This window comes from Hippocampus zosterae, chromosome 14 (genome assembly GCF_025434085.1).
Source record: "Hippocampus zosterae strain Florida chromosome 14, ASM2543408v3, whole genome shotgun sequence".
In the NCBI taxonomy this organism is placed as follows: domain Eukaryota; kingdom Metazoa; phylum Chordata; class Actinopteri; order Syngnathiformes; family Syngnathidae; genus Hippocampus; species Hippocampus zosterae.
This window is the reverse complement of record NC_067464.1, coordinates 17,899,954-17,920,251: the sequence shown is the minus strand read 5'-3', so window position 1 is coordinate 17,920,251 and position 20,298 is coordinate 17,899,954. Positions and strand designations below refer to the sequence as shown.

At 41.7% G+C, this 20,298-nt stretch overlaps 2 protein-coding genes across 4 annotated transcripts in view; one reads left to right on the top strand and one right to left on the bottom strand.

Moving 5' to 3' along the window:
- LOC127614380 (zinc finger MYM-type protein 4-like) overlaps positions 1 to 11,649 on the bottom strand; it is a 34,300-nt gene extending 22,651 nt beyond the window's left edge. Inside the window, exons 1-5 of the mRNA XM_052085649.1 lie at positions 11,528 to 11,649; positions 6,147 to 6,744; positions 4,936 to 4,988; positions 4,431 to 4,580; positions 1,426 to 1,489 (exon numbers count right to left, since the gene is read on the bottom strand). Of these exons, the coding sequence (XP_051941609.1) occupies positions 1,426 to 1,489; positions 4,431 to 4,580; positions 4,936 to 4,988; positions 6,147 to 6,744; positions 11,528 to 11,566 (904 nt within the window). The 5' untranslated portion in view covers positions 11,567 to 11,649. The remainder of the gene's footprint in view (positions 1 to 1,425; positions 1,490 to 4,430; positions 4,581 to 4,935; positions 4,989 to 6,146; positions 6,745 to 11,527) is intronic.
- adprs (ADP-ribosylserine hydrolase) lies at positions 7,681 to 19,322 on the top strand. Of its 3 annotated transcripts, XM_052085814.1 has the most exons (8): positions 7,686 to 7,746; positions 9,063 to 9,139; positions 13,144 to 13,345; positions 16,175 to 16,271; positions 16,388 to 16,595; positions 17,426 to 17,613; positions 17,701 to 17,801; positions 18,729 to 19,322. In XM_052085814.1, exons 3-8 carry the CDS (start codon positions 13,168 to 13,170, stop codon positions 19,097 to 19,099), a joined length of 1,143 nt encoding a protein of 380 aa, XP_051941774.1. In that variant the 5' UTR covers positions 7,686 to 7,746; positions 9,063 to 9,139; positions 13,144 to 13,167; the 3' UTR covers positions 19,100 to 19,322. The 3 variants fall into 3 exon arrangements, with proteins under 3 accessions (XP_051941775.1, XP_051941774.1, XP_051941773.1); XM_052085815.1 differs by lacking the exon at positions 9,063 to 9,139 and having other exon boundaries at positions 7,681 to 7,746; XM_052085813.1 differs by lacking the exons at positions 7,686 to 7,746; positions 9,063 to 9,139 and having other exon boundaries at positions 12,991 to 13,345.
- The last annotated feature ends 976 nt before the right edge of the window (positions 19,323 to 20,298 follow it).

Sequence of the window (20,298 nt, the reverse complement as noted above, 5' to 3'; positions counted from 1 at the left end):
AAGAAAACAACATTGTGGTGATGTAGTTTGGCCATAGAAATAAAAGTGAAGCTCTTTTGTTGGTCAGTCAAGTAAGATGGGATAGGCTCCAGCAAGCCTGCAGGCCCTAGTGAGGATCAATGGTTCCGAAAATGGATCGCTGTATTTTACTATATTTTTATCTTTATTCTCTGTAATATATTTTCTTATTTGGATCAGGTAAAAAAAAATACATTTCCAATTTTTCCACACTATAAAGCACAGCTGAGGTATTCATTTTTCTCAAAAGCTGACAGTGCGCCCTGTAACTCTCTTTATATTCCCCATTGAGTTGTTTCCCTGTTCGTGCTCCTACGCCATCTAGTGGTGATTAATAGCAGGAACCAATTGTAACCTAAAAGGGTTCGGCCAGACACTAATTGACATGGGCATTCGCCAATACACACACAGACCACTACTTTGTGAGCTCTGTGCAGCCATTATGAAACGAAGATATTACCAAAAGCATAGTTAACTACTGACTAAACGAAGGATGAAGGGGACAAGCAAGACTTGTCAGGATATTTAGCTCCTTTTGGATGTGAGCCCATGAGGTTTGTGTGCCTTTTTATTGAATCAATTGTTTTTATAACTTTTGTCTTTCATTTATTGTTTTGTAATGCCATTTGTACTTATATGTTTCATATCTGTGTTTGTGACCAGTTCTCATTGTTACAGTTGCAGTGGTTGTGAAGGCTCCATATAAATAAAGCTGCATTGTATTGTATTCCCTCTTTCATAGCACCATCTAGTGGATGCATAGCGTAACCGCAGCCACTACTGTACTTGTAATATATATACTGTATATAAAAACAGTTTTGAAATATGCCATTCATTGAAAGTGCGGCTGATAATCGGAAGCGCCTTAAAGTGCAGGAAATACGGTAATATTTAAGATAAGATAAGATATCCTTTATTCGTCCCACACTGGGGAAATTTACAATCAATTTATTTATCAGCATTGGCTGATCAGAAATACTTTCAGCTGTTTCGCCCAGCACTATTTTCCAACGCCATAGTGTCAAGCTTAACAGTTGAACCTATATTATTATGCCTTCAATTTATTTTGAACAAAGACATATTTTTATGGTTTTCTGTACTAAGTACTTGGAATTTTGAATCATTTGGACAATTTCAGATATTACAGCAGACTTTTCAAATTAACGCCTTAGACCTACACATACTAAAAACAACATGCCAATGTTGTGTGCTAGGCGATTATATTAGATAGGGTATTGGCTTTGAGCAAGTAAGACCAGTTGAACCCATAAATGAATAAATACAATGGTATTTACTTAATATTTATGATGATAAATAAGATAAGATAACCTTTATTTGTCCCACACTGAGGGAAATTTGCAATTTTTTGCAATTTGCAAAAACATGATGAGAAATGTATACACTCACCCACGGGGGGCACAAGTGTGTTCCCTCCGCCAACAGAGTAAACTGAGCTAATTCTAAGCTCTTCCTGGAAAACACAAATAGAATTTAGGTGAGCGGTTAAATGTGCCATAAGTACATATCAACAGTTCTAAAGAAATTTGTCAGAAAAATTGAGACCACCCAGCATTATGAAGTGCTTTAATGCGGATTCTGAATTTTACCACTTTCTGCAGGGATGAGGAATTTCAAACAAATTTCTCCCATTGACCTACATTTAAGCCGGCTCATTGGGCTTCTCTGAGAAATATGAAGCATGGCAAGGTAGGGTACATACATGCATATACATTTGTGTCACCTTGGGGCCGAGAGTGATCAATTCCCGTCTTTTTCCCTACTCTATGTTATGCACCTTCTCCTAGACCAGACGCAGGCAAACTACGGCCTGCGGGCCGAATCCGGCCCATTTGTCTTTTTAATCCGGCCCGCCCAAGGTTGGTCCACAATTAAGGTTCGATGTGAATGATTGCATTCATTTCAATTGGACTTGTAATGACAGGCATTTCACCGCCAGGTGGCGCATTGGGTGGGGGGTCCTTTTCGACCACCTAGGACCTCTGTATCGCTCTACTTCTACTGGTCTGATCACAACCCATCTGTAGCAATGCACAGGCTAAAATAGGTCATCAACAACACTGTTGTCATTTTAAAAAGTATATTAATACAGTACTTTCATGCTTTTGTTCTGTTGATGTTTGATATGGACTGTCAACAAATGCTGTTTATTTTTATTTATTTATTTTTTAATGTACCATAGCTCATGCGGACCTGGCCCTTCTATCAAATTTTTAAAGTCTATACGGCCCCCGAGCCAAAATGTTTTCCCATCCCTGTCCTAGACGAGTGTGTAACACATCCCTAGGGTGCAAATAACAGGTACATGGGTGTGCAAGAGCATTGGAAAATGAAAATTCGTGGACCAGTTCGAGGCAGTCACTTCGCATTTGTGTATCCAGCATTTTGCACTTAGAGAGGGCTCGAGTTTTGTTCTGTCATTCACAAACGATTTGTTCTTCAAAATAATGAGTGGAATCACATCATGAACTGATCTTTCCTTTCACAGTTCACTTGAGCTCAGCTGTAAGGATGGATGGCAAGCAGCACTTGCCACCGATGGTTCCTTCAGTGGGGGCCATCAAGGTGGCTGGCTTCAGCGCTTTGGTGGTCATCAAAATGTGGTGTCCAAAATACTGACCGGGGTCATTTGAGGCCATTTTTTTCACAGTCCCCGACATACAGTATACTAAAAATAACTTTGATATGGCCAGGTCTACGTGAAACCGGTCCATGGTGCAAACAAAGTTGGGGACAAGAGCTAGACCGCTGCTCTAGAGAATAGCGGCAAATCAGCTAATCGCTCCAACCCTTATAATCAGGAGCAAAAAAAGAAAAGAAAAAAAAAAGCTAAACATTTTACCGTATTTTCACGACTATAAGGCGCCATTAAAAGTCTTAAATTTTCTCCAAAATGGACAGGACGCCTTATGGTGCGGAGCATCCTTTGTATGCGCTGAGTTCCAAAATCTGACTGACAGCCGACACGCTGTTTATATAGAGAAAAGGCGGAAGTGACTGTGGCCAGGCATGCGGGAAAGAAGTCAGCCAATCAGGGAAGGGTGGGCGTGTATATATACATATATGGAGAGGGAGAGAGAGGACAGGCAAGCTAGTCCGCCAATGGTGAAGGGTGGGCGTGTAAGTGGACGCGCTAAAGGGACGCCTCAAGCCAGTACCAACACTTGTATAGAGTGTGGCAATGTGCATTGTTGTAAAACAACTCCGGTTTTGGTTTCTAAGAACCCCTGAAAATAAATTCGACAAAAAGACACGCCTACGAAGCTCAGTTCAAACTTAAAGCCACCGGTTATGCTTTTGGCATGCGTGCCCATGTCACAGCAGCGGTGAAAAAACAAGTCAAGCAAATTAACTCTGAGCTTGCCGTTATTCCCGGAGGCTTGACTAAAGAACTCCAACCGCTGGACATTGGCATCAACTGGGCGTTCAAAGTAAAGTTGCGAACGGCATGGGAACAATGGATGATCAGTGGCAAACACAACTTTACAAAGAGTGAGAGGCAGCGCTTGGCGAGTTACGCCACAATACGCAACAACGAGAGGGAACGCGGCGTTTTTGATGGATTACGGTACTTGCACAATTGTTCAATTCTTTCTACACACACACGCGCTGCCACCATGTTTCGCTCTGTTCTTTACTTTCAAATGTGGGAAAGCTTCACACGAGAGAAATGTTGACTTTGCTGTTGCTACTCCTTCTTTCCGCTCGGCAATGCGTAGCAACTCATACTAGCATGTGATGCATTCAATGACAACTGAGATGTGCAATCCTCTGCTTCTGATACAGAGGATGAGGACTTTGATGGGTTTCTGGGTGATGATTGATCGAAAAACGTGAGAACATTGTACGATGGCTAAATAAAATACACCAGAACTCAGTTCTGCTTTTGTTGCCTTTTTAAAAACGTGTTTTTAGCTTATCTGTATGTCTTGGCATGCTACCGTATGCTTCAAGCTAACGTGTTAGAGTGCGCGCATGCATGCCGTATGTTTAAGCTGGAGTATGTTTTACCACTGTAAAACTGCGGCCATTCGTACGGTGCGTCCTGTGTATGTGTAAAATACAGAAATGTCACCCATTAATGAGACTGCGGCCATTAGTACGGTGCGTCGAATAGTCGTGAAAATACGGTAGTTTGATTTCACAGAGGCTGCGAAAGCCACTCGCAGTCTGTGGATGGGCCAGATGTGGTGCACAGGCCATGTTTTGCCCAAATGTGCGGGAGGTCTAAGTCATCAAGAAGGTTGGTGGGTTGTGGAAAATCTGAGCACGATACAACCATCTCTAGTGCTCCTCTGAAAACCACACTAAATTGGTGATGTGCACACCTGACCAAAAAAATCCAAGGACACAGTGAAACAAGCGCTCTATGCTTTTGCAAGGACAACACTTACCTCCTGATGGTCTAGTTCTTCTTTGATTTGTCTGACGGTGGTCTGAGGCTGCAAAGCTGCATTGTATCCCTCATCAATTGGCTCATCTTTAATGGTGATATTGGGAGACATCGGAGGGTTGCTGTCCTCTACGGGAGGAGCCCTGGACCGCTGACATACCGAATAACAAAGGATCTTTTTGAAAAATGTGACACTTGACATTGTTAAAGCAGTAAATTCGAATGATTTACGGAAAACTAAGCTTGTTCTGAACAAGAGCTATCAAATTTGGACCTTTCCCAGCGTGCTTAGTCATTGAAATTATAAATGTGATTTGTGCTCAATACTGAAGACATGTTCATTGAAGGTCTAATAGTATTACAAAAAAACCCCATTACGAACAATGAAAATGGCAATGCTGAGTAAAATTACATATACACATAATACATGTACAAAGAGCAGGAGCACATGGAATGGAATGTCACTGTTGGTTGAATCATTTCCATCCTTACTTAACTGAACCCACCTCTCCTTGCCGACTGTCTTCTGTTTGCTCCATCCGAGTCAGAGTTCCTGCATCTGATGAGAGGTTAAAAAGTCATGTTTTAAAGGGGGAGTTAGCAAAACAAAACAAAAACAAACAAACGAGAAAAGAAAAAAACAGTCACTAACAGATCTGTTCAAACTTTCGGTGTATACCTAACAGTAATATGTTGGTAAAATACCAGGGGCAATAATAATAATAATAAATAAGAGGAAGAAGAAATCAATCAATCATCCCTCTCTGGCCCCATGTTGTACCTCTAAATCTGATTAAAACACACACACACACACACACACACACACGCACACGCACAGGAAAAACAACCAAACACACAATCACTGACACATAGGGTGTCAATCATTTGCCTTGCTCTCCCATGTACAACACAATAGTCGTGGATAGATGGACAGACAAAATAAGGGTGAATATGGTTGTCACTTAAACAGTTGTAAACAATTCAATCCAGCCGGTTAAGAAAGCTGGCTGTGTTGTATTCCGCACCTTCTCATCCCACACCGTGCGGGTGTGTTTGTTTGTTTTTCACTTTATTTGTGAGTGTCTGTTTATTCACACGCATGCGTGTGCCATAAAAGGTACGTTCTTTGACACAGACACGAGGCGACCAAAAGTTCATTTCAACCTACTCGGGCGAAATGGACTAAAGACAAAAATTGCCTTGAAATGTTTCAAATGCGCCACTGGTCACCCAAATGCGCGTACTGCATTGGGATTGCGCCGGCAGAGCACAAGGAGGCATGGGTCGACTTATTTATTAAATAGAACACCAAACTCCCTCACTCCGATGCTGTGGAGAAGGGTTTTTCTCAACAGTTGGCGAGATTCTCCGGCCAAAGAGGACCGCCCTGGCCTGTGCCAGCTTTGACAAGCTGGTCTACCTCAAGGGGAACACTTACCTATTTGGGTACCCGACATGGGGCAGTTTGAGGAGGAGAAGCAGCAGGGGACTGAACACAGCTAATGAGCTTTTAATAATGTTTATTAATGATGAAACCTCCACCATTAGCCACTCTCCCACGGCGTCATGCAAGGACACTTTTTTTGGGAGGGGGTCAGGGGGGCAGACTGATGAAATCTATGCAGTGACCGCTGGTGCTGAGGGCTCATTTTGTCTCCCTCTTCCTATTGAAAATGGATAGATGGATCAATTGGATAGGGTTTCACAATGCACGTACCTCGGCTGCTCTCAGGTGTGTTGTCCTTGGATGAGTGGGAAGTGTTGGCAGAGCAACTCGTCACTTCCCTCTCTTGCTCCTCCTCGACTTCATCTCTGGGCTCCAGAGGAGCGCGATCTTCTTGAATTTTGTTACGTTTCTCTCTCAATTGATTACTTTTGCATTTTGATTTGTCACAGTCATCATCCTGCAGTGTCTCTGCTGGCAGAGCAAAGTGCCAGTCCTCATCCTCCTCCTCTTCTTCCTCAGGTCCAAATGAAGGAAGGCCATCCAAGGCATCATCAAATGCTGCCTCGCCACTTCCTCCTCCTTCACTGGGTCCCATGGTAAATGAGGAGCGCTGGTCAGTGACAGGGGAAGCAATGCGAGGAGATGACGACTCTTCCACCCCCTCACCAATCTTTTCCTGTTGCCTGCTGCTGCTGTTGCTGCTGTCCTCGTCTGGATGATGAGGCACCTCTAATCCTGAAATTTCATCGGCAGCCTTTGTCCCCTCCAGACTGCCGCTCTTAGAGGAGGTATTGGAGCCTTGGGAGGAGTCAGCAAAGTCTCCCAACCCCATCACCTGGTCAAAGACTCTGGATTGTTGTTGCTCATGCTGAGGAGAACAGGAAAGAGTGAGTTAACAGATGCATCGTGTTGAATGAATCGTGTAGAGCTGGGGTGTCAAACCCATTTTTGTCACAGGTCACTTTTGAGTGACGTTTTCCCTCGGAGGGCCGTTATGACAGTGAAACCACAAAAATGTTTTATCTCATCATTAGTTGTAAGGGTAACAACATTATTGCAAAATCTCAACGTAATTTATTACACATGATAATTTGACATTTCAGTACAATATTTTTAACAATGATCATGCAAGCTAACAGGCATGATGTGTCGGGCCGGAGCTGGCCCCTGGGCGTTGCGTTTGATACCTGTGGTTTAGAGCTATGTGCTGACCTGTAAATGAAGTGAATAAAAGAGGAAATACAAGACTGATTCTTGAGAAAAATACCGAAATTAAAGTCCAATATAGTTCAGACAATGATCCCGAAGTGCAATGAACTTAGCTGCTAATAGTAATGTGAATACGCTTGTGATGTCCTCTCCATCTCGCCAGTAATCGGCAAGCTAGTATCTTCCAGCACCATTCACAAAGTGAACACAAAAGCAAAAGCGCTTTCACTGCCGTGATACGCCAGTGAAAAGTAGCAGCCCACGGGCTAGATTTTTATTTATTTTGGCTAACGGAACCTTATTTTGCACGTTTTACTTCTCCAGTCTCATTTCTTAACCCTCATAATATACTCATCGAATAAGTATTTTCACAATCGGAGATGAGCCATTCCCTGTTTTTGTTCTAAGCAGGGGGCGTTTTAGAGCTGAACTTCATATATTTTATATTAGGCACCTTCTTAGACGGCGCCCTTGGAAATATGTGTCTACAGATATGAATAGGTAGATACGGCCCGCCCATTTTAGCTGCGTGCCTATGGCAGTTAAGATAGGAGGGGCAAAGGCATCATCACATTCCATTTGTGTAGATGGCAAGAAATCCAAATAACCAAGGACAACCCCATGCATTTTTTACCAGGGAAATGGGAATAACCTACCACAGGTAAAAATTTCTTTTTTTCAAATGTTATGTAGTTATACACCACAACAGAAAACCTGATGAAAAACAGTTAAGGAATAAGCAAATTTGCCAAGTATTGCCTTTGATGGGAAAGTCATCGCTGCAAACCTGGCTACAACACAGGCACAGGGTTAGCCGGGTTGCTACAGTGTGCTGGCGTATTTCATTTTTACTTGGTGTCTTTTACGTCAGGCACCTTGTTGGGCAGCTAAGGGGATGTGTGTTGAGTTTGCAGCAGTTATTCCCAGTGACTCTCTTTTATGGAGGCCTCTTTATGTTTTGTGATGAAGATACTGGACAGAATTATACCAGGCAGCACAATTTGGGTTGAGTGAGTCATTCAGATTAATATATTTCAGAGAGTATTTATAATTCAGCCAACCGGGGACAATTGATAAGATCTATGTAAATTGGAATAGTGTGTCAACATTAAAGCCACCCTTTAGGCTTTACACGATCAGGATTTTTGGGGACATTCACCGATTGGCGAGTTACATTTTTATTTTTTTTAAATAAGATAACCAATAACTCATCCGCTCACAAAATGGAGCAATATGTCAATTTTTTTTAATTATGCAATTATCCAAGTGAATAGGCCAGTTTATAGCCATTGGCAAATTTCCATCTGTAGTCTTTTGGCAGATTGAGATTTGATTTGAACATCAGCAAACGTATTCAAGCATTTTTGCTAATGTTAAGCAATCTTTGCAATGCCGCAAGGAAGGAAAGTACAGGGGGTTAGGGGGGGGGGAGCAATAAGTGTGATTTGAGCATACTCATTAACAAATGAGTAGAAGTGAATTTTTATTTATGAAAAAGCTGCTTTCAGAAAGATGCAATATAAAAAATACAGCTAAATACTTAGTTGGATCCTTTTTCAAAATTATTTTAAGGAAGAACTTGATTTGTTAGTCATAACACTTGCATTGCAGGTTGAAGTGGCGACAATGAAATTGTACAGCAGTCTCACACTTTATTAATGGATATGGGACATGGCATATGTATCTTTGAAGGAAGTGAGAGAGTTATGAAGCGAGCTCAACACATCTGCTCTGTTCTGGTGTTCCCTCTAAGTAATTGTCATATTTCGCCGTCAACGTGTCAACAAGGTAAACAGAGTTACGCTGTTTGAAATAGGCTTGGGATGTGGGGGGTAACATCTTCGTGGTCAGTTTGTTCCCTGTAAATGTCTTTTGCCACCACAATGCAAAAGGACACTGACAACACTACGTAGTCTTTGCTCAACTTGGAGTGGTAGTTCCAAGCCAAAACACACACTGACAACATAAACTTCACAGATACCTCGTGGTCGATGAATCACCAATCAAGTGTTTAGGCAAGAACAACATGGACACCTCAATGAAATGAACCAGAGGTAGGTTCACACAGAAAACTAGCCGCAGTGACTTTGGCACGTGAAAATACATTACTAAAAATGATACCGATATGTAGCCACTTGCAAAATATGCAAGCCTACCCTCAATGACAGCAAAACCAAATGCTCTGCACGCCCATCTGAAAAAACAGCCAGTGACGTTAGATGACGAATAGCCTTAAAGTCCCTGTTAAGTGAAAATAAATTACTTTAAATATTTCACACCATTCTTCTCTGTGGTGGTCAACTACTTTGGGCAATTACTCCTGCCAAATTGCCGAATGTGAAGTATTTTTTTAAATGACAGCCCAACTTACAATTGGTGGGGAGATAATGTGAGTGGAGTGCAGACCATGAAACCTGATGACAGTGAGACAGGAGGGAATGAGTTGGCTCTGACCCAGTCACTTGTAACAGCTTAGCCATGAAGCCCTGTTATTTCAAGTAAAAGTTTACAAAATTATCCTTTTTAAAATGGTCACTGCAGAGGCAGATGCTCTTGTGGATTTTCAGCTCTCCATCACTTTGGCTCTTCAAAAAGTCAATCCACCTCTTCCTCCTTTTTGGGGAATTGAAATAATGACAAAGCTGTTCTGTAAATTGGGGCATCCAAGAAAGATGCACTTTCTGGATGTAGACAAAGCTAGCTAGTTAGCTAACGGCACACTGCCGTGGTCCAAACTATATTGTGAGGAAGTGCTAACTCATGCTCAACACCCAAATAGGTTGTTAAAGTCACACACAAAAAAGAAAAAGGTTTAACGCAATATCTCCAAATCAAGTGTAACTCTCAGCCTTTTTTACTCTTTTGGCAATTAACTTCAAACTAGTGATCCAGCCTTCCTGTGTGGAGTTTGCATATTCCCCCTAGACCTGCATGGGTTTTCTTGGGGTACTCCGGTTTCCTCACACATTCCAAAAATATGCATGGCAGGTTAATGGAACACTCTAAATTGTCCCTAGGTGTGAGTGTGAGCGTGGAAATTTGTTCGTCTGTGTGTGCCCTACGATTGACTGGCAACCGGGTCAGGGTTTCCTGACCCGGTTGCCAGAATGGATGGAGGGACATGCCGAGTGAACTGAAAAAAAAAATCACTCAACCAACCAATGACATTGATTAGATGAAGTTGACTCGACTATCATCACCTTAGCTTTGACTACAAAAATGAAGTCGTTCAACCCCAACTACAAAACCAAGATTCCACAAGATGGCACCCAAGTATTTTATTACTTTGGCTTGAACACAACATTACAGATGAATTTTTTAGCAAATGACATAGCTAGGGTCTTCCCCCCTCCAACCCCACTGAAGGAAAAACATAAATCAGTAAATATGTGAATGCCAAACAATGATTATGCAGTATCTGTAGACTGCTATGATCTGCGTTGATGTACTGTATTTGGCTGCACTACTGTCCTCTATTAGTTTGTTTCTTTGGCATTTCAAATTACAGAGTCCTGCACTCTTCTGCAGTTTCAGGCAGTATTTAAGGTAAAATATGTATGTTTAAATAGTTTTCAACAATCAGAATACATGCTCCAATAAAATTGTTAATGCAACAGTCCATCAAGCAAAGAGGTTTTTTCCCCCTCGAGCAGCAAATAACATATGAATTTAACAAAAAAATAACACTGCCAAGACTAAAAAAGTGACAGCCGTTATGTTGGAAGAAATTGAGGACGTAAGGAAATGCTATTACGTTTACTTTATATTTTGGATGCGTTGGGTTAAAATGAACGGAATTACCCTGATTTTAAACGACTAAGGACTGTTTAAATTATGTTATATACGAGTTCACGGGATCATATGGGAGCACAATAGAGAAGGGATCATCGAGACACTATGGGTGAAATTACAGCTACAATGAAAACTGCAGGCCTCACGTTGTCTCCTCTCTCACAGTGGGAGTGTTTAACCATTAGATCTGCGGGGATTTAAAATGCTTGGTAATATGAAGTATATTCAATCGCTAGACTTAAACAAGTATATTTGAATATAGTATAGAACGCCGTTTTCATCGTCCATGCAGGCACCCTAGTGAAAGGTTTGTGGGGGCGGGGGGAAACACCGTGCAAAACGTTACATTACTGGACAACTACATTTTATGACTCACAATGGCACCATGCACTGTTTTATTGATGTATTGATATGATAGCTGGCAAGTGTGCATCCAGCGATATTGACAGTGGAGCTCGTATCACGGCTAAACAACAGCGTGCTCGCGTCACATAGTTGCAAGCTAACTAGCTTTAGCCTAAGCTGCCAAATCAACGCTGTGAGAAAACAAACAATGACCACTTAGGACACTTTGCAGTCGGACGCAATGAACAAATTGACCCGCTGGTAAATGCCCAGAAGTAATTTAACACCTGGTGCAATTTGCTTACCATTAATCGCTTGAGTCTAAATTCCTCCGAGTCCGCCATCTTTAATTATGCTGCAGTCATTGGCTTCCAAACAGCAACCCCGGCACCACCACAACCACCTCCTCTTACTCCTCCTCCTCCTCCTCCTTCTCCCCTTCCTTCTCTGGCCCTGTCGCTTCTTCCACAGCTTCAAGAAGGATGATACTGTAAAGCGGCAAAGTTTCAGACTTATGAAAGACTATAAAATAGCCATTACTGTAACTACATAAATCAAACAGTGGTCGCCAAAGTACTGTGTACTTAATTGATGTACTGGTATTAGCGTTTAGACAACCCCCCAAAAACGTAGGTACTGCACCAATTTTATTCAGTAAGTACAATTGTACACGAGGTTTAAAAGATGCACGGATTTTCCCTCGAGTAGGTAAGCTTATCTCTCACGTCTTGCTTGTTAAAAAATACTCATACAGCATTGTGGTTTGTACCATCTCAAACTGTTACTTTTCTTCACTGAAATGGTCACGGTACACTCGCGCCTCGATGTGCACACAGTGTCTTGACAAAATTGCACTTTTTGTCGAAATTGTGGAATAAGATTCCAGTGTGGACTTTGTTTGCTCTTTCTGGTTAACCCCTTGCAAATTTTTGCTATGAATTATGGCAGTCTTTCTTTGTGTCCTCCTCATTTGTCCAATGTGTGTCTATTGCCCAGCCTGAGATAACACATATTACATCTCGGAGACAACATGGACGGACCCATATACACTTAAGACAAAATTATAAAATTTCGAGACCAGACCAAGACTTGTGAAGACTCAACTCCCGAAGGTCTTGTCTCATTCTTGGGATTTTCGTTTGAGAGCGCTCAAGACCAACAGTGATCTGCTATTCTTCAACTGCATTAATGTGATAATATGGAGAATCTCATTGTAAAACAACAAATACCTTTGAACCCATCCATTCATTTTCCGATCCGCTTTATCCTCACAAGGGCCGAGTGGGGTGCTAGAGCCTATCCCAGCTGTCTTCGGGCAGTAGGGGGACACACCCTGAACTGATAGTCAGCCAATCGCAGACCTTTGAACCAAGAATCAATTATATTGCATGCAATTGTGTAAAATAACGTCTAAACTTGGTTGTCTGATGTTTAGGGAAAACCTTTTTAGTTTTTGTACAACCACGGCATCCATGATTTTTATTGTAATCGCCCAAAAATTATTGAATTTGCCAGAATTTTCGTGATTTGAACCGTAAACGACTCCTGTCCAGCAGATGGCAATACTACCCTTAAAAATGTGCACAAGGTGCATGAAGGAACTGCTCTAAAAATACCAGTCCTCTGCTTTGTCTTAAAAAAATCACATGCACATACAACTTCTGTTCATTAATTGTTTTGATGTATTTCAATCACATTGCAACAATGTGCCAATTCTTTTAATCTTTTATTATTTATCCTTGGTGTGTCCGTCTGTACTTCCCGTCTGCAAATGATACCGCGTCGTTACCCGGAAGTAGTAGACAGACTGACGAGGCAGCATTTGTTGTCTTTGAATATAAATGCGTTTTTTTTAATTGTCATTTGTCGTTTATGCGCGTCAACGACTCGCTGTTGTTATTTTACGCTTTCGATTACACAGACACGTTTGGTGACCGGCGGATGAATGGCGAGAGCAGTGGTGGCAGCGGCGGGCCCGACGTCTCTGTCCCGGTTTAGGGGAGCACTGGTCGCGGCTGTGCTGGGCGACTGCGTCGGCGGAGAGTTCGAGGGAGTTGAGGAGGTTCCCATGGAGAATGTACTGCGGCACGTAAACAGTCTGGAAGACGAGACGAAAGGAAATGGTGAGTGCCACAACATTATGTAAACCCACAGAGTCTACTCAATAGAAATAATTAATAATTCGAATAAGCACAACGCTTACATCAATAAAGCGTTCACAACTATGTCATAAAATAGTATACATTTGTGAAATTGTATCAGCAGTTAACCCATTGGCAGAGAGTCGACATCAATTACTGAGCATTAGTGGAAAATGGATTTATTTTCTGTTTATTTAATTGATATTTGTCAGCATGTCTGCCTCATAGTTCTCACCTTCTGTTTCAATCTCAGTTGCGGCCAATCTGTTTGGATATTGCACGTTCTCCCCGTGCAAGGCACATACAATACAATACATGCTGATTTATATAGCGCTTTCACAACAGCAGCAGCTGTAATAAAGCGCTTAACAAAACAGTTAACATAAAGTAAAACAATGAACACAATAACATAAAATATGGGACGGTCGTGCAGTCCTAACCACTTTTCCGTCACACTCTGTTGTTTGAAGCAGTTTGAGATGAAAGAGGAGAGAATCAAAGTGTCCTTTAATCAGTGAATCAGAGACGTCATGCTCAAAATGTGCACACGTCGGCTACAAGCTAAGTTTCAAAGTCAACAAGAAGCTGTAGCATCCATTGACAAAAAAGGAGATTGGTTCACTTCTCCTGTCCCATGGAAATCCATTTCAATTCCAAGCGGCGACTCTCGGTTCCAAATATGCATCGGAGCTCAGCGCCGTCGCTCCTCTCTCCTCATCCTCAACTTCAGCAGCCATCCAGCCAGCCGCACCAACGCCGACTGTCCAACAGCGCCGACATCTCCACTGAACAAAACCGGGTTGTGAAAAATGCTGCCCATTACAGGTGCAAAAAACACAAGCGCCCCAGCGTCTGTCCAGCACCGATAGTCAATGGCGCCGACATTCCTCCCAATCAAAATCTTTGCTGGTACAGGCGTGTTGCCGAGAAGGCGCAACCACCAAACACAGATACATCTCCTTTGACGAATGTCGTGGCCAAAAAAAACTCTGAAAACAGTCCATATCAGGTCCACACGATGAAACAACAAACAACATGTGACAAAACAATAAGACAAAAAAGCAAGGCTCTTGAAGAGCACTTGCCGAAGGCTGCCTACTCGGGCGCCGTCTTGGGAAAACAAAAAAACATAGATGTACAGGATGAACCATCTCAGGGTTTGACATGAACAGTGGTCCCTCGCCACTCAGCTTTGTGCCGGATCACCAAGAGCTACGTTCAGATACCGGTCCGGAGCGGGCCAATACAAATTTTGAAGTCCCTGGAAATCGGCCGCTGAAAATGACACAAAAGTGCTATTCCAGTGTCAGACCGAAATAACTTTAGTCTGAAAGACATTGGCCAAAACATGATCTTGTGATGATGCAAGAAAGAAATGGCCTGGCATACGCTTGACTGGATATAGGGGGATGAAACGGGGAATGCTACATTCCAGAAAAGTGGAAAATCTGAAATTATCTTCCTCGGATTGTACGAGTTGCTACCTCAGTGTTTCAAGCTAATGTAAACAACAAATAGCACAAAACTATGCTCATTCATTCATTCATTCATTCATTCATCTTCCGAGCCGCTTGATCCTCACTAGGGTCGCGGGGGGTGCTGGAGCCTATCCCAGCTGTCTTCGGGCAGTAGGCGGGGGACACCCTGAATCGGTTGCCAGCCAATCGCAGGGCACACAGAAACGAACAACCATTCACACTCACACCCAGGGACAATTTAGAGTGTTTTTTGAATGTGGGAGGAAACCGGAGCACCCGGAGAAAACCCACGCAGGCCCGGGGAGAACATGCAAACTCCACACAGGGAGGCCGGAGCTGGAATCGAACCCGGTACCTCTGCACTGTGAAGCCGACGTGCTAACCACTGGACTACCGGGGCGCCACAAAACTATGCTGAACTATTTATTTAGCTCAGTATTACTTAAATGATGGCTGGCCATGTTTATCTCACAATTGACCAACAGTCATTCATGAAAATCTCTCCCTTTTTGGTGACATTTGCCATTTTGAAACAAAGTTGGTGACCTATCTGAATCATGGAAAGCCAATAATAAAATAATTTTGGAGAGCGTGGGGATATAGGGTTGGCCATCGACTCAAGAATTGATTAGAACCAGGACTAATATTCTGATTCTCCCGGAATCGTTTGCCTTTTAAATTTTCGGTTCTTCCTTTTGATGCCTTGTCCACCGACCCAAAGTATTTGTACAGTGTGGGCTATGTCAAATGTTATTTTAGTCTATGCTGCGAGCTGCAAACAATGAATGGCAGTAGTTTGAAAACTATCAAGTACTGTATGTTTACTCCACTATTTTACTCTGTTAATTGCACCGTTGTGCATTTCATGAAGGAAGTTGTTAGTCTCATTCCTTTTATAGCATAATGTGATCATTGAGCAATAATTGGTGACCTTTTCTTTTTAAATCATGCACATGACAAATACTCCATACATCAAAAAGCCAAAACTAATAAAGATGAAGCTCCAACAAAGCATTCTGAGGGTAAAAAAAAAAAATCATAAAAACTACCACACTTGCTACAAAAATTGAATTAAAAAAAGTCAAAATGAAATAAAACCTACAGAAAAAAATCTCTTATGAAAAATCAAACTCTTATATAATGTAGAAATTAGGTGGAGGTAATGCATGCTTGTCCAACATGGATGAACAGAGCTTTGAAAATGCGACTGTAGGAAAACACCTCCATCCATGACTTGATTTACACCTTTACGTGAGACACATTTTTTTTCTCTTGCCGCGCCACACTCATGCTGTGTGTAATTCACACAATTCTGTGTGTGCATGTCTTTCAGGTATCCTTGAATACAGTGACGACACAGCTATGGCAAGTTGTGTGGTCCAGTCTCTGCTCACACGGGCTGGTTTTGATGAGCATGACATGGCTCGCAGGTAAACAAAAAGACCACATACTGTTTGTGTGTTAAAACACTTTTTTCCCCGTAAATATATCAAGTTAACCACAAGCTCTGATTTAACCCCCACATATACATTTCTTGCTTATTCAGGTTTGCAAAGGAGTACAGCATATCCCCGGGTCGAGGTTATGGTTCTGGAGTGATCCAGGTGTTAAAGAAGCTGGCATCTCCTCACCTTACTGATGTGTACCAGCCAGCCAGGGATCAGTTTAATGGCCGGGGTTCTTTTGGGAATGGTGGCGCAATGAGGGCTGCCCCCTTTGCACTGGCCTTCCCAGATGCAGCTAATGTTAAAAAGGTTTGCAAAGAGCATGTCTTTTTTTCTTCTTAAGTAATTAAAGGATTAACCGCCAACCTTCCCCTCTCAAAGACATGGTAAAGGTGCAGCACATAAAAAGAAAAAAGAGATTGAACGGAGCATTATGGCTTCTTGTGAATTTCTCACAAATTTTTAACTTTATCAAATGAATTCAGATATTTTACAATGTAAAACAAAATGCTGGAAGGGCTTTCATGAATTAACACCGGTTTCTGATGGGACCATAGCACCCCCTCGCCCTGGTGTCTTTGTTCTGCCTGCTCTAATGATAACATCAATGATTTTTTTGCACATTTATGTAGCATAGAGATGACTCAAAAAGGTGTAAAAAGGCTGTACTTGCATTCAGACACATAGATGAAGTCATTCTTGCGTAGCTTTCTTACAAGACGCAAAACAGGAAATGTATGACTCCATAAGATAAGAAAATCTGGTCAATTTTTCACAATGGAACATCTTTACTCAGACGAAATAAAGCTAAATTTAAAAAAAATGAATATAAGGCTCTTCCGTAGACTGAACATTTTTACTTAATGCAGTTCACTTAAAAACGAATTACTAATTGGTGACTTTTTTTTAAATGTTAGATACTGAATTTTATGTGTATGTATGTATGTATAAAGATTTCAAATACATTTCAACCGTTATATTTGAGATTAACTTGGTCATGTGGCGGACAAGAGAAAATTTTAATTTTAGAGGGTACTCTACACTCGTTAAAACTATTTTTAATCATTCTTTTCTCTTCTGTACCTGGACTTTAAAAAGTCAAATGTCCATATGAACTTTTCTCTCTCTTGTGTTGCAAGTTTGCTCGCCTGGGTGCAATGCTGACTCACTCTTGCTCCCTCGGCTACAATGGCGCAGTGCTGCAAGCATTAGCAGTACACCTTGCACTGCAGGGTGCCTTGGACCTGCCACAGACGTTCATCAACACGCTCATCACAGAAATGGAGGAAGTTGAGAGTGATGAGGTCTCACGGAGTGATGCCAGAATGTAGGTCACTACATGCTTCAGCACAAAAGAGGCAATATTAATGGCCGTCACTGGAAGTAATTGTAATCCCTTGGTGTGTTGGCACAGTCTTAAAGAAGCAGAGAAGCCATTCTGTAACCGCCTTCATCGAGTCAGAGATTTGATGGACATGGACAAGGTCACCATCGAGGAGGTCATCTCTGAGCTAGGTCAGTACTCATATTAAATTTACTTTTGAGGAAATCGGAGAAAAAAAAATCCATCCATATATCCAGCATTGGTCTGTCTATTCATGTATACACACACACACACACAAATCACGCTCAATTATTTGTACCCTTTCCATTAAAGACAAAAAACCCCCATAATGAGCTGGGTTTATTTTGAGAGTTTTTTTCCCCCTTTGTTGGTGCGACCAACTTAAATAAGCTGTTCGCACCAGTGCTACCAGTCCAAAATTTAGTGTAAAGCTACAAAAAAAATTAAGTCTTTGGATCCTTGAATTTTGAGTAAAGGAAAATTCCTTGAATCCTTCAACACAACTTTAAATATAACTTGAAAGGACAATGAGAAGCTTAAAAGAATGTACAAAAATAGTCCGAATTGGGAAAGCCCTCCCCCAAGAAAACCAAATACCGGCTCTTTCTGCTTGCTTTGCCCCCCCAACAGTGTGATGCAGTGCATGGATTAAGTACACACTTAGAATGACAACAGAATCAAGTTGCGATTCAACTCTGTAATTTAACTCCTTTTTTACAGATTTGGAAGAATGTTTTCTTTTGAGTAGAGTTCTCTTACCTGTGTGAATGTGCTGTCCTGTTTCCTGAGCCGTGATTGGTAATTACCTGAGTTCTGTGATGTCATTTTCAGTCGACAGCAAGTGGTAAAACGGATACCTCTGAGAGAGAAGGATAAAAATAATAATAATAATAATAATAATAATTTGCAAGCGCCTTTCATAACACTCAAGGGCAGCAATAGCAAATAGCAGGAATTTGCTGATTAATTCATATTACACAAACACAATCTTAATCAGAATGCCTTGTTGAATACTGTCAAAAATGTGAGGCTCAAAAGTAAGTAGTCCAGACATTTTTTTTTCTCCATTCTGCCCGTTCATGTGAACCTTTTTTCAGGTAATGGCATTGCAGCACTCCAGTCAGTACCAACCGCCATCTTCTGTGTTCTCCATTGCCTGCAACCAAGGGAATACCTTCCAGAGAACTACGGTGGCCTGGAGCGGACAATTGCCTACAGTTTGGCCCTGGGAGGGGACACAGACACCATAGCTTGCATGGCTGGGGCTATCGCTGGAGCCCACTATGGCGTAGAGGCCATTCCTCAGCCATGGATACGCTGCTGTGAGGGGGCAGATGATGCAGATGTGAATGCAAAGCGGCTTCACATACTCTACCATCAAGTGTCACAGGAGATCAGGACAAATGATCAGAGCAGTGGAGAAACATCTGATAACCATCAAAAGCCTACAAACGGCACAGAGAAGTAAACCACAAGCAAAAAAGAAAAAAAATCCCACTGAAGTTGGGATGCTCCATAAAACAATACAATGATTTGCAAATCCTTTACAATGCACAAGCGACCCTGTTCATGGATGGATAAAGACAAAATATTTAATGTTCAACTGATGAATGTTAGTTTTGTTGCAAATAATCTCATTTTGTATTAGATGCCGGCGATATGGTAAAAAACAAACAAAAAAAACAGAACAGAGGCAACAAAAGACTATATGTCCGATTTTTTACGTTTACAACTCTCTATACAGTTGTGGTTGTTTTGAAGTGCTCAATAAAAAAAATGAGTTAAATTGAGTTGAGGATTCCAAGTAATTGAGGGATTTCATGCTCTACGGTCCATAATTACATCAAATCTGGAGAAATTTCAGCATATAAGTGGCAAAGCCGCCAACCAACGCGAATAAGGTGTGAACTTGGATCCTTTAGGCGGCACTGCATTAAAAACAGGCATCTTTGTTTAAAGGATACTGCCATGTGAATGAGCATCTGTGAGCCATATTCTGCATGCGTTATAACAGTGCGGCAACATAAAAGAGGGCGAGTACCAGACTGGCCTGCCAGCAGTCCAGACCTGTCTCCCTTTGGAAATGTGTGGCGCATTATGAAGCGTAAAACACAACGGAGACCCTGGACTGGTAAGCAACTTAAATTCTCGGCTACATCAAGCAAGAGTAGGAAAAAATTCCACATACAAAGCTTCGACAAAGAGTGCCATCGCTTCCCAAAAGCTGATTTAGGTTTGTTCAAAGGAAAGGTGAACGCACTGGTGAGCGTGCTCCTCTCAGCTTTTTTTGGGTCGTGTTGCAGGCATAACATTTGAAATGAGAATATTTGAAGAAGGAAAAAAATTATCCACCAGTTTTAATCTCAAATATCTCTTTTTTGTGGTGTAGTGAATTGAATATAGGTTGAGGATTTGCAAATCATTGTATTCCGTTTTGTTTTACACAGCGCCCCAACCTGACTGGAATTGGGGTTTGTACAATTTTTGAAGTGTTTTCCCCTCTGTTGGCAATCTCAAACTGATGAGAGGGACAATATTTTCAGGGATAGTGGTGGTGACTAATGGCAAATGTTCTTCGATAATGTGTCAGGTAAAAAACAAAACATTCAGGACATTACCGGTAATTAAATCAGACATGCATTTTTAACCCTCATAATTTAAAACCGT

Bases quoted from the DNA above. Each gene is read 5' to 3' on its own strand.
- adprs (XM_052085815.1), top strand. From the start codon at position 13,168: ATGGCGAGAGCAGTGGTGGCAGCGGCGGGCCCGACGTCTCTGTCCCGG. The intron at 16,272-16,387 runs GTAAACAAAAAG...TTGCTTATTCAG, and splicing joins GAGCATGACATGGCTCGCAG to GTTTGCAAAGGAGTACAGCA. The intron at 16,596-17,425 runs GTTTGCAAAGAG...TTGTGTTGCAAG, and splicing joins ATGCAGCTAATGTTAAAAAG to TTTGCTCGCCTGGGTGCAAT.